The 14187-nt window shown below is 36.1% G+C and overlaps 3 protein-coding genes and 1 non-coding gene across 4 annotated transcripts; 1 reads left to right on the top strand and 3 right to left on the bottom strand.

Moving 5' to 3' along the window:
* Window positions 1-881: 881 nt before the first annotated feature.
* LOC142623406 (uncharacterized) lies at window positions 882-3723 on the bottom strand. The gene is made up of 4 exons (XM_075796813.1): window positions 3484-3723; window positions 3132-3362; window positions 1652-1727; window positions 882-1226 (listed from the first exon to the last, which is right to left on the bottom strand). Exons 1-4 carry the CDS (start codon window positions 3571-3573, stop codon window positions 1186-1188), a joined length of 438 nt encoding a protein of 145 aa, XP_075652928.1. The 5' UTR covers window positions 3574-3723; the 3' UTR covers window positions 882-1185.
* Window positions 3724-4735: 1012 nt separating this feature from the next.
* On the bottom strand, window positions 4736-7526 carry LOC142623976 (pentatricopeptide repeat-containing protein At4g14850). The gene is made up of 2 exons (XM_075797467.1): window positions 5791-7526; window positions 4736-5452 (listed from the first exon to the last, which is right to left on the bottom strand). Exons 1-2 carry the CDS (start codon window positions 7377-7379, stop codon window positions 4987-4989), a joined length of 2055 nt encoding a protein of 684 aa, XP_075653582.1. The 5' UTR covers window positions 7380-7526; the 3' UTR covers window positions 4736-4986.
* Window positions 7527-8580: 1054 nt separating this feature from the next.
* Window positions 8581-9629, top strand: LOC142624287 (uncharacterized). The gene is made up of 3 exons (XM_075797815.1): window positions 8581-8833; window positions 8933-9024; window positions 9576-9629. Exons 1-3 carry the CDS (start codon window positions 8581-8583, stop codon window positions 9627-9629), a joined length of 399 nt encoding a protein of 132 aa, XP_075653930.1.
* A 3344-nt stretch (window positions 9630-12973) lies between these two features.
* On the bottom strand, window positions 12974-13044 carry TRNAG-GCC (transfer RNA glycine (anticodon GCC)). Its single transcript has one exon. It is a non-coding gene; the product is annotated as a tRNA-Gly (tRNA).
* Between the last annotated feature and the right edge of the window lie 1143 nt (window positions 13045-14187).

Raw genomic sequence — 14187 nt, 5'->3', positions numbered from 1 at the left:
AGTATATTAGGAGACGAGAGAGGAAAGAGAGAGGGATCGATTCCTGAACTAAAAAAAGAACTAAGAATTGTAAACTTGGACATAGAAAGAGAATATATATACAAATCGTTTTCGACTTACGTTCGAAAAGGTCTCTTTGTCATATTTGTTTATCATTTGCACAGATTACGGCATTTTGACCTGCTAATCAAGCTTCCAACGTCCCTAACCTAGATTTCGAATCCACACTCTACAAATCTTATTGTATAAGGCTCATTGGGCCTGAGCCCACATTTGTTTTTGGGTCCGGGTACAATTGTGCACTTACAACAAGTATTTGAATGAATGATGTTAGAGATATTATAAATTTTACAACATGATGCTTATAAAAATATATTACTAAGTAATTTAAAAATGCATTTATTAGGTTGTTGACGTTTACAAATCATATTAATTGTTACATTAATTTTTATAAAGGTTTTAAAGTAAAATTTATAGTATTTATAGTATTTTCCTATCTAAACGATTTCTTGTAATTAGTGACACATATTTGTAAGCCCTATGTATTTAAAATGGTAATATCTTTAACATTACTCAATTCTTTGGTATTTCTTAAAAGTATAATAAGAATGTAAAACTAATTTTTTTTCCCCTATATCTCAAAAAATATATATATCTCAATTTTTGCCCCAAAATTTGGGGGCCTTTCTCTAGTAGGGGCCCTAGGCGATTGCCTAAGTGGCCTAAGCCTAGGGCCGGCCCTGAGAGGAATCAGTGTCATGAATCATCCATAGGACAACTGTCTATGATTTTTGGACATATATCATGTCTGTGACTAACTCCTGTCTATTTGCATTTTATGCTCAGCAGTATGGAAAAAATGCAATCTATGTAAAAGAGCATGAGAGGAAGAATCTCATATGTTCCATTACTACTTCATATACGGTAACATGTTTACTATTCATCCTTTGGGTACCATGCTACAGCTTTTCAACGACACATCAGGGACTTGATATAATGGCCATACTAAGATGCCAAGTGATGTTTTTCAACGAAACAGCACTGAGAGGTATATTCACACATATCCAATATTATTGTTACATAACACCATTTTAGCAAGGATTAACTAATGACAGAGTAAACCCAGATCTTCACTGTAGCTTATTGTCAGAAAAGAAATTCCAGTTTGATCAGAAGCCATCATATTTACTGCTGCGGAACCGGACATGCAACCTCCAATCCATTACCTGAACATTACAGTACAATTTTCAAATGTACATTCATTTTCTTGGTCTTAATAAAGTATATCCTTAATTCCTAAGTGCAACAACTTTCAGTTGCTATGTTGTATGATGAGGATTCACAGCAATCAAGACACATGACAACTGCCATCTTGAAATACTAAAATATTTGGAAAATACTAAAGATACTAATTTTACTACAAAATATTTACAAACTAACATGGCAACTTATGTAATTGGTGCCAGGTTAGCAACAAAATATTAATTACTTAATTGCTTCTTCTTTTTTGCTCTGTGTTTAAAATTGATACTTCAATTTGTAAAGCTTATATAGTAAAACTTGTAATACCCTAACATTAGTGTGTGTCTGGGGGAAATTTTATTTTTCCCCCAAACCCCTTAGGCAATACATTGTCAACATAAAAGCTTACCATCGGGATCAAAGAAGAAGGCTTGCTTAACTTTCCCATCAGGAAGGGACCTTTGAAAAGTTTCAATTCCCTTTTCCTGCAGAACCAACTAAACTTTAGCCAGCAATTAATATTTAAAAACAATTACTATAAATAAATAAATAAGCACCACTCTTATATGATGATTAATGCTGGAGCAAGCAGGGTATCTCAAAAATTTTGCTAAAATTTTCAGCATTTCCAGTCACTTCTCATTTTCTGCCATATATAGACTCGAATGAAGAATGCACCATCAGAAACCATTTCAATTCACACTCCCCTATTCAATTCTTTTGGCTTAATGGGACAAGAGGTTTCTAACAGTGAAACAAGGTCACCAATATATGGAGCATACAGTTCTTAAGGTCTCAAATAAACTCATTCAAAGAATAGATTTATTCTCCAAAACTAACCATAACGCCAATAAGCTCCAACTCAGATGGTACTTTCTTCCCACAATAATATGGTGGGAGTGAGGTTATGGGTTCAAGACACACTGCCTCACCATAAACAAAAACACACACACACTATCACATAGCTCACGACACATTACGCGTATGATTGGTGCCCCAAAACACATTTATGCTGCTTACTTCCCAATGAACAAAGCCACTTTCCAAGGTATAAATTTCTATTGACCAGTGACCACCTAACTTTCCAAGCACACCATACGCTTGGTTTCACAATCTTACCCTTTAGTCAGAGGCAGTAACTGTGCTCATCAGTCTTAACCATTGAGTATTAATAATTGATACAAGAACTAATTTCAAGCCCTACATTTCTAAGCTTATTTTCTTAAAATTTTAAACCCACCCAATTCAACATCCTCATCGGCTCATCCAGGTAAAACTCTCACTAAAATTACCAACTAATTAATCACATAAAATGGTAAAAATAAAGGTATAATCTTAGTCCACCAAAAACTGACACCTATAACAACAATCACTTGCAGATTCAATAGTTGTGTACCAAAAAGGATCACTTTTAAGGGACCAAAGCAATCAACTTTATCCATCAAACCCCAATCAGAACAAAAAAAGCTCAACTTTATAATGATACGACTTTAAAAGTCCATGATTCGATTTAAACATCATGAAACTATAAGGTTCAATTTGCAACCGCATTAAACTTCATGGTTTAATTTAAAACTTCTAATCAAAGCACGATTAGAATCCAAATTAGCTTATAATTGTAGTCTAATTTTGTGCCTAAGGTCCACTTTAATTGTCTTAATTTTGGTATTACCAAATCATAGTATTTAGCATAAAAATCAAGATGACCACCCTACTTACTTATAGATTAGATCAACTCATTGTCACTACTGTTGAATGTTCTATGCGTAAACAAGGATGACAACCTAGTTTGTTTAATATAGAACAACCTAATTTGCCCCAAAAAGAATTACTAACAGCAATATCCTAAATAAGTGAAGGGTAAAAATAGAAAGAAAAAAAAAATTTACCTTAAGAGATTGCAGAAAAGAGTCAAGATTGGAGACAGTGAAGCAGATATGGTGACCTCTAGGGAGATGGCTGGGGTCAAGAACTGGTGACGTGGCACTCCAGGGACCTTCTGGGAGATTGTTACTGGGGTTCCTCTCGATGAGGTGGAGTTGGAAAGCTGAGGACAAGTTCAACCATATTACCTTAAACTCCAAAAAGTTGGGGCTCTCTATCTCTTCAAATCCAAAAATCTGCACAAAAACATAATCAAACTTTAGAAACCAAAAAAAAAAAAAAAAAACAGAGATAGAGATTTGGTAATTGAAACAAAGGTTTTTTTTTTTTTTGGGGGGATCAAATATCTTGGGAGACCTCTTTGTAGAAGTTGGCAAGGCGTCTGATATCTGAGGATTCTCTGGAGATGTGGTTGAGGGACACTCCTGTGGCCACTGATGCTGCCATTTTTTTTGTGTTCACTTCAGTAGTATTTGTTTCAGTACTTTGGTGGGGTTGTGGAAAATGGAGACGGGAGTTGAGGGGCTTTGAGTTTGAGGCAAAGGTTAGGAATGGTTTGTTGGGGTCCTCCAGGATGTGTGGTATGTAGAGAATATATTGTTGTGCTTGTCAGCTATCAGTTGGTGGTGAGGTCGTAGTCAAAGAGTTTTGCCATTGGTCCTTGTGGCCAACCAAGCGGTCCAACCGTCCTCCTGATAATCATGGTTTATTAGTTCATAGGAAAAATTACAAAGAACTGAATTAGCACCAATGTTAGATTATTAACATGGAATAAATGGTTATGTTATCGTTATCATATATGTTATTTATGCAAAACGGGCTAAGCTTAGATCCAATAGATCAATGCAAAACAAATCTTACCTTCTCAGTATTTGACACCTAATGGGGTTGAGAATACTATTAATATCCTCATTGTTTAATAGGAAAAGTACCAGAACTGAATTAGTACCAATGTTAGATTTTGATATGAAATAAATAGTTATATTATTGTTATCGTATATGCTATTTATGCAAAACGGATTAAGCGTAGGTCCAGTGTATCCGTGTAAAACAAATCTCACCTACTCAGCATTTGACACCTAGTGGGGTTGAAAGCACTATTAATATCCACGTTGTTTAGGTAAATTTGTTACCGATTCAATTTATAGCTCAGTGGTGTGCTAGTATTAAGTATTAACATCCTTAGTTGTGTTTGATGTCTAGGATTCGAACCCATCTCCCTCTTTTTTCATTTACCTATAATATTTTTTTTTTAAATTGTTATAGCTGAATCCTGATCACTCTATTCAACCGAAAAAAATTAACCCCACTTTTTGTGGCCCCATTCCCCAACAAATTGTCAACAAGAGACCTTCCCCATGAGTAACTAACCCAAACCAATCCAAGTCAGATCGAGTTGTGGTAGGTTAATGATTTTGAGTAACAAAACAACTGCATAGTAAGTAAATGGTGTAATATGCAGGCTACTTTTTTTTTTGCTAAACGTAATAACCAAGCTACTTAACACTAATTTGGTACGACTTATGAATGGAAATGTGTAATAACTATTATGGACAGTTATGATTTGGTACATACTAGTCCTCAAGAGAATAGTAGCGGGGAACACACATTCAAAGTACAGCTTACTTGTGATTTATACATCTATGTAAAATTTTGAAATACAAGTGTGACCAAACAACACTATAGAACAAAGTGACTCAAAAGGTGGCAAATAAAACTTAAATCCTTTACACTTGGGAGTCATATTCTACCCGCCAATAATTTAAAAACTACCATGTCTTGTATAGAAAGAATCTCAATAATTTTTGTCAGAAACCTCTGTCCGATATGAAGATGTTGAAATTTGAAAATATTAAGTTATCACCAATAATCTCCACAAGAGCACTGGCCATCTATAAATTGATGAAACCGATTATTGTCTCTCACTATAATTTCTCTGCCAACAATGCCAGAGATGAACTTGATGGCACTGTGGCAGTCTCCACAAATCCTAAGATTTTTTGTGATTCTTATAGGTACTCCAGGAGGGATAGCTATGAGGCCATATGCAAGGGCAATCTTCTCACTATGGTACCAAACTTCTGATATTTTCTCTTCTTCTTGTAAATCATAGAGAGCGAAGTTGGTATCAGGTACATAGCCAGCTTCATTCATATCCCTCCTTAGTTTAGCTAGCATTGCCTGAATCTCTGAGTTCCTTTCATGGGAAGTATCCTTTGCTTGAAAGACATGGACTGCATTCTTTACAGAGATCCAACTGCAGCCTGCATCCTTTTTGATACCAACATCCTTCATTTCCTTTCTCACAAGAGTGGCTTCTTCCCACCTGCATTAATTATTTGTTAAATATAATCTGTTTACTAAATTGGGGTTAAGACTGCCTACCAATTATCTCTCTCGAACTCCGCAAAACAAAACATATATGTGCACAAAAGCAAAAGCATTACATTGTCTCTAGTTCATTGATCAACCATATTAGTATGAAAGATGACATCTTTAAACCAATTCTTTTATTATCTAGCTAACACTGCCTAAGGATTTCATGGATGTCAATGGGAGTGAATTTGATTAATCAAATTTTGAGGAAGCAGTAATTTTGTGGAACCTCTTGACTGCTTAGTATGAAAAGAAATGATTGGCTTTGTTTTCATATAGTGTTATTACCTGCCAGTGGCTGCAAAAAGATTAGAAAGCACCACATGATTGCCAGAGTCTTTTGGATCAAGTTCAAATAAGTTATCAGCAGCAATCTTCCCCAATTCAGGCTTCCCATACACTCTGCAAGCCCCTAAAAGAGCCCCCCAAACTGATGTTGTTGGCCGAATTGGCATTTCCTTTATAAAGTCATAGGCACGCTCTACCATCCCAGCTCGCCCCAATAAGTCCACAACACATGCATAATGCTCTACCCCTGGTTCAATCCCATATCTTGCCCTCATTGAGTCAAAAATTTCCATGCCCAATTTCACTGCTCCTGCCCTACTACAGGCCGATAATACACAAACCAAAGTTACATAATTTGGCACCACCTCATTGCCACCAGACATCATCTCCTCTAACAATGCCAAAGCCATGTTTGCATGCCCTTGATGTGCATACCCTCCTATCATTGCATTCCAAGTGATTAAGTTCCTCTCAGGCATTTCATGATAGGCTTGCTCTGCATCATTTATATTTCCACATTTCCCATACATGTCAACAATTGCACTCCCAACAAAGATATTCCCCTCCACACATGCCTTTACAGCCAGTGCATGAACTGACCTGCCCAATTCAAGACCCGAAAGACCAGCAGAAGCACTCACAACACTCGAAAGCATAAAATCCGTCGGCTCCATGCCTTCTTCTCTAGCTTGCAAGAAGACCATACACGCCTTCTCATCCTCATCATTTTGCACATGTGCAGCCAACAAAGAGCACCAAGAAACATCATTTCGCAGACCCATTCCCTCAAAAACCATCTCAGATGATCCAATCTCCCAACACTTGCCATAAAAATCAATCAGCCCATTCGAAACAGACACATCCTCCTCAAACCCAATCCGAATCACAAAGCCATGCATTTGTCGCCCAAGCTCCAAATACGAAGCATCAGAACACGCATTGAGAAACGCACAAAACGTTATCGAATCAGGCTCCCCACCCACACGTAGAAACTCAATAAACGCCTCCACCCCATTTCTCGGTTGCCCATCAAGCACCGCATTAGAAATATACGCATTCCACGTCACTAAATTTCTCTCAGGCATTTCATCAAACACCTTCCGAGCCTCTTCTCTCAGCCCCGTTTTACAGTACATATCGAATGCACTAGACCCCACAAAGACATCAGCTATCTGACCATCCTTAACAGCAATGGCATGAACCTGTTTTCCCACAAAGGGCATTCGAAGATAGGCCGAGGCTTTGAACAAACAAGGGAAAGTGAAGTCATTGGGGTGAATATTTTCACGGAGCATGTTAACAAAGTGGATGAGAGAAGAAACAAAATGACCATTTTGGACCGACCCAGCAATGAGAGCGGTCCAGGTGACTACAGAGCGAGACGGAGTGAGTGAGAGCACGAGCTGAGCCGAGTTGGGTAAGTCGAGTTTGGAGTACATGTTGATGAGGTGGTTGGAGAGAAAGGAAGGGAAAGGGGTTAGGAGGGTTTTGATGATTTGGGCATGGGTGGCACGGCCGAGGAGAGAGGAGCGAGTCGAGATCGACGATTCGATTAAGGCGGCGAGCGAGGTGGGAGCGAGGAAAGGCATGGTATTGGTTGGTAATTAAAGTAGTCATGGTTGGTGGTGTTGTTGGTGGTGTTGTTGAAGAACCATGAAGAGGTTTTGCAGTGTTACATAAATGGAGAGAAGAGGTTCTGTTCTGTTCGGTGAATTTTTTGGGATTTGGAAGTGTCTGAGAAAAGTGAAAAGAATGTTCCTCTTTTTAAATTTGTTTCTCGCGCGCCTCTATTTTATGGGCCAACGGCTTTATTGATTTTTTTTTTTTTAAGGGCGTGGCACAGCACTGAACTCAGTGAGATTATGACACATGATTGTAATTGGTCCAGTGTCATAGGACACAGAATAAAAGTCACACTATTTTTTTAATGGTTTTAAAAATTGGTCAAAAGAATTTTTAAAAAAAATAGTTCGGTTCTAATTTTTACTTGAATCACCAATTTTTATGGTTTTTACTCATTCAGTTAAGGCTTGGGGGTTTGATTTTCTGTTGAACTGATAAGTTCGATTTAGTTTTTAAAACTATGAGTAGAATAAAAAATTTTGGTTTGCTAAATACTTCATTTTTACAAAAAATATTATTGAGAAGTTTTCACTAGAAAGTCATTTTGTATAGCACATTTTGGGATTTAAGCTTGCTTAAGTGAAAATCAAGTTCAATAAACTCGAATTCTAAGCAAATAACTACGGTCTGATTGAAAATATCATATCAAATGATCCACCTATGTGAGAAGTAAAGTGAAAATTGAGTTTAGTAAACTCAAATTTCAAAATGGGATTCATAAAAGAAAAAACTTTGGAAAGAGATGGTCAGTAATATGTTTTGCAGAAAGAATCCAGATAAAATTTCACTAGCTTTATTTCAAATTTAGGCTAATCTCTTGAGACCATTTTAATCATACGTGACAACTTTGTATGTTTAGTATCGGAGTTAAATCATAAATGTATCCCAAAACAAAAAAAAACAAAGTGCAAAAATAGAACCGCCTAAGCCAACAGCTTTCTTTCAAAATCTTCCCCGAAACTCTCTCCTCTGATCCGTACTTGTCTCTCCCCATGCTGACATCTTCAAAAACCCAATTATCTCCTCCCATCTCTCTATCTCTCTCTCCCTCACTCTCTCTGTCCTCTCTGTAGAGAGATGAGATGAGAAGAGAAGAGAAGAGGAGGCTTTGATCATCAGGGTCCTTCAAAAGTAAAAGTTAATTCTTGCTTGATGGAGTCGATAAGCATGGTACCTTCTCCTACTAGTGCTCGGCACAATAAGTCCCTTTTGGGAGTCTCTCCTCCTCACCCTCATCATTATCATCATCATCAGCAGCAGCAACAGCAGCAGCGTCATCTGCTAGAGGCAATCTCGTTGCTTCTCTCTCGATGGAATGGTCTCCAAATGGCCATCCAGAACCAGTGGGGTGGCCATGACTCTCTCCAGAAATCCCGCCAGCTTGAAGCCGATATCTTCTCCTGGTTCTCTCAATCCAAAGGTCACATATTATTATTATTACATTTGCTCACACCATGATTCATCTATGTTCTCTCGGCCCTTTTCTTGAAATCCTATATATGTCTCTTTTGATTTGCAGCACTGCTTTGTGTGGAGGATTTAGAAAACTTGCTCCATGAATGCATGCTATTCTCCTTCAACACGGAGATTGAAGATGGTAGTATTGAGGAGGTAATGTTCCATATAAACCCTTTGAATTTTGAACCCAATTGGCCTCTTCATGTTGGCTTTCTTAGATGGCCATTGATACGGTTGAAGAACATGTTTGATATGTTTGGATTAATTTAGGACTGGAGTCAAAATATCTAGATCATTTAGCAATAGCAGTGAAAACTTTTAAGCTTTAAATTTTGTGCTTGGCATTAACATTAATTACTATATCGCAAAGAAATTATAATTTTTTGCAAACACTAATTGTCTATAAGGATTTAGGAATGCATATTTGCTTAACATAATAATTTTATATATCTGAGTAAACCCCAAATGTAGCTGCTTTGACAGGCTACAGTTTTTTAGAGCTTTTTTTTAGGTATAACTATACTTTTTATCGAGTTTATTTTTAAGAAAGGTAGATTTCATCTGAAATTGGGTGTGACTTCTTAATGCAAATTAAAATGAATTTCTTTGGCTAACGATTGTTTATTAACAACTTGAATTTAAGCTTTAAAAGCCCCTAATCTTCTGGATATTATATGATACATTGAATCATTGCTATTAAGCAGGTGGCAGAACAGTTGATGGTTATGCATGAAGAATACATGTATATGATTCAATAGACATAATATCTAAAGGGATCTCAGCTGTGAGTCAGAAGCTTTTCCTCAAAGTAGACAGGTAACCATGGTTATAGCGATGAGCCTAAATAAATCTTTGCTTCATGTCTGTCAATGCTCTTATCATGCCATATGGAGTAGTGCTTCATTCTTCATATTTAAGCCTTCTTATTTCCCCCCTCCCCCCCCGCCCCCAAGAGTGACCTTTATTAGTAATAAATGTTAAGAAAAATAAGAAAGTTTTTGATGCCATGTTAGTTGTAGACTTATGGTTATAATTTCGTATAGAAAGAGATAGCAATTGATGCATGGAATGAATTATGTAACATAAAAGGATCCCTGAAATTATTTTATTGATACACCACAGTAATGTTTTCTGAACAGCTAAATATAAGTAGGATATGTTATCTTAATATTTCCTCTACATGTGCGAATATGTGCCATCAGTGTTGCACAGACAAAGACACAAGTTCACATGTGAGATAGACGGATAAAATTCATGCCCTTAAAACAGAAAAATATAATAATGGATAGAATGATACTTTATGAATCAATATAAGTTAAATTTGAACATGATATTTGATTTCAGAAAGTGTTATAATTAAAATTTATTTATTTCAATGATATCCATGTGCATCCAAATAAAATTGATATGAATTGAATTACTTGCAAAAAAGGATTTGAATTGAAATATATTCTATACTTATCCATACATCAGGCGCTCAGAAGAAATTTTGATGGGAGAAGAGGGGTAAGGTATTGAAAGTGGAAATTTGGTGCATAAGTTTTGGTCAAGCACAACATATAGAAGCCTAGATAATCAGTGAAGCAGCACAACTGCACAAGCAGAGATGGATGGTAGCTAATTGCCTACTGCTGAAACAAGAACAATTGGAATTACTTCAAAATGCCTAGGACCCAATTTTTTGTTTTTTTTTTTTACTGAAATGTACTAAATTGTGTTCAATCCCTGGTATTTTGACATTCCAACATTGGTAAACATACTATTTAGTAGGAATTTTATCCACATGCTACTGACAATATTGAAGTGCACATATGTGTAATGTTCTATGCTAAGTGCTTCTTTCCCTTTTACGTATTACAAGATCTGGATGATATCGAGAATTAAGCGAATAAAATTTCTGAAATCCAGCAGCTAAAACAAGTTATGTCAAAATAATGACATTCGCGTAACCTATATGTGGTTGCATCTTATTTCCCAGTGAAGTCAGCGTTATTGTGTGAGTCCTATATATGGTGCAGCATCTCTATTCTATGATCAGTTATTGGAATCGTTTAATGTATCTTCCCATATCATACCAATGGGAGAAACAATTATGATAATCCAGAGCTGATAGTGTTTATTTAATGGATATATACTAAATCCAAAGAGCTGCTTTTGGATGGTTATTAGTGATTTTCAAAGAGGAATTGATGCATCATGTATCTTGTTTGGTTTCAAGATAATAAGAATGGTCTCAACAAGGAATGAAAAGAGTATTCCAGCATTTGTAGGAGATGTCTGCGTGAATAGTCTTCCATTTCAAATATAAAGTTTCAGGTCTTGTCCAAAAGCGGTCAGCTAGAAGATCAAGCTCTTATAGTGTAGAGACTCTCAATTTGCTACTTTTTGTGTTGGTTCATTCATTATTCCTGTAATGACCACATCCCATGCCAATGCAAATTGTGCACTCTTGTCACTCTACATCTTTTAATGTATGTGTTAGAAAGCAAAATGGTAAGAAATAACAAAATTGTTGAATGGAGGTCACATAAACTCTCTTTAATCTATTGAATGAAAATGGGGAAAACACGTTAAAAAGGAAATGGAAAGTGGATGAGATTAATTTCCTGTATCAACTTTCTTTTCATCATTCTCAAGCAATGGAACTGCTAAGTTTCAATAAGACTAAAGAAAATATCTGATCTAGTCTTAGCCCTCAGGCCATAATCTTATTTTTATTTGTTCACAACACATGAACAAGTCATGAAACTAATTTTCCATATTTCACATTCCTTGATATCTTCCTGCATGTCTTTACTTTAATCTTTTAAAAACAAGGCCGCAACTGAGACTTTAATTCCATCCTACACTTTGCGATACCATTTTACTTCTGTCGTCCTCTTCATTCAGCTGAGCTTGATGCATCAAAGATTCAGTTGTTGTAAATTCTCGATGAGAAAGGAATTATTATGTGAACTTCTCAATAAATTGACCCTTTTTGGAAAGACTTAGGCTCAATCGCAGCTTAACAGGCTCACTCGCTGCATTGATATGTAACTTAAGCCATAAGCCTTGCATACCTTAAAGAGTTTCTTGAGACAAACCGTAGAAGATCCATCACCCGTAGATTCTTTAGATCTTTTTTTGATAGGTTAGATAGAATTTCATTTTATGGCATATGCTTTATAATGACTTCTCTTTATCATCAGTTCAAGATACCATGCATCTTCTCAAAAAATAAAAATAAAAAGTTTAAGACACAAACACCAATTGATTTTGAATGCAAGTGGTGTTCGTATCCCAAATTCCTTGTTCTTGATTGGTATTGTTTGTTATCATAAACAAATTTGAATGAGCTTGAGGATCTTAACCTATAACAAATAATGATAATTAACATGGATAATAACTTATGTAAGGTATAAAAATGAGAATAATAACTAATTAAATAAAGCACATTCATGGGAAAAAAATATCATATCTAGGCTAACCTTAGTAAAGATCCAATGAATTCCTCAACTGAGCTTGATGTTGAAGAAGAAGTTAAGTAAAATTGTACAATTTGTAGATAAACTTTTGAAGCTTAAAGAAGATTGTATCTAAATTAGGGGTTTACGACACTAGGGAAGATTATCAAAAAGGAGAGAGAGAGAGAGAGATCTATTTTATATAATACAAGTAGAATGGAGAACTATTTAAGCGGAAAACCTTTTACTTCGGTCATTGTTTTCTTCCCAACGAAAAGTATTTGAATGTTTTCCACCTATCCATATATATCTTTTTTTTGGTCATTATCTCTACTTCATATACGTGATTGAGATGGTGCTCAATCCCTCTTTAATCTTTTCCAACTGGTTTGGTTTTTTTTTTTTTTTTTTTAGAAACAACTGGTTTGGTTAACAATTGAAATATTTAGTATTCTACCAAAAATAAAGAATTTAGTATGTTATGTTCATTTGAATTTATTTGGTATTGTATTTAGAATCTTAATCAGATGCAAAACGAAGAATTTTTTTATTTTTTGACAAGAAGTTAGATGACAAGGAATCTCAAATCTATGCATCAAGTCCTAATTTAGCAGTTTGTATATTCGGCTGACAAAACTTGGGTTGAAAAAAGTATAGGTTGCACCAGCCGGGAATCGAACCCGGGTCTGTACCGTGGCAGGGTACTATTCTACCACTAGACCACTGGTGCTTGTTGATAGTGGTTTCTGGTTTTATTATCAATATTCACACAAGCTAGTGGCTAACATATTTATAGATTATTCCATTATATCTTCCAAAATATCTACACACAGAACCAAACTGTGGGCTTTCAATTTGAAGCTTATGTACAATCAGAACTCCTAGAAAAAATTAATGTTAAAGCTCAGTAGTTCACTCTACTCATCAAGAACTCAACCTTGCAGACCTTGAGGCAAAGAAGGCCAAGGTTTTCATGATAAACGCCTAGCCATATTGTAAAGGCATTTTTAACCTCACAGACAATGTAGTATAATTATGATTAAAATAGTTAAAACGTAAAAAAAAAAAAATATATATATATATATATACTAATTTTATATTAGAATGCAAATACAATGTTATTTAGAACTAATGCATTTCATGTGTTTCAATTAAATGCTTTTTCCCCCCATAGTAATTGTAAGGACACAATTCAAGTTCCCAAACTACGACTGGGAGAAAAATGGGCTTGAAAGGCCTTTCTTTACAATGAATTTGTAGAGGATGGGCTTGTAATTTAGATTTCAAGGATGGTTTAGACAATTACAAAAAGAACGGGCTTTGGGCCCAATAGAACAGAACAAAGAATCGTTTGCAAGAGTAAGGCGAACTCGTCCTCGGATTGTGTCCGAGGATGGTTTCTAATGATATTTCTCAAGTTTGGATACAAGTGTTGATTATCATTTACTATTGGCTCTATCTCTTTTACTCAGAAAAGTCCTCTCCTTCTTCGTATGCCTTTCCTCCTATTTATATCCTTTCCTTTCCCTTCATCACCTTCCACTTTTCTCGTTTGCAATCCCCTTTTTGGATACTTGTCCCATCCATTCTTCCCTAAAGCCCGCCGGGATTAGGGACCAAGTTCCAAGCTCGATGTTCAGTCCCATCCTTCCATCTATACGGTCGGCGTATCAATTTACGAGCTTTTAATGTATGGGCGGTGGTAGCGGCTTTATTTTTAGACATTCCACCGTTCTTTCTCTCGCCTCCACGTATACCGTGCATCCCCATAATTGTAGGACTCATTATAATATAACCCTGTGGATACCAAACTTCTCTTTCTATGTCCTCGGCCTTTGAAATCGAGGACAAATCTACTCCTCGGACGTGTTTG

Source organism: Castanea sativa, chromosome 2 (genome assembly GCF_040712315.1).
Source record: "Castanea sativa cultivar Marrone di Chiusa Pesio chromosome 2, ASM4071231v1".
Classification (NCBI taxonomy): domain Eukaryota; kingdom Viridiplantae; phylum Streptophyta; class Magnoliopsida; order Fagales; family Fagaceae; genus Castanea; species Castanea sativa.
The sequence above is the reverse complement of the archived record's forward strand: the minus strand, read 5'-3'. Positions and strand labels throughout refer to the sequence as shown.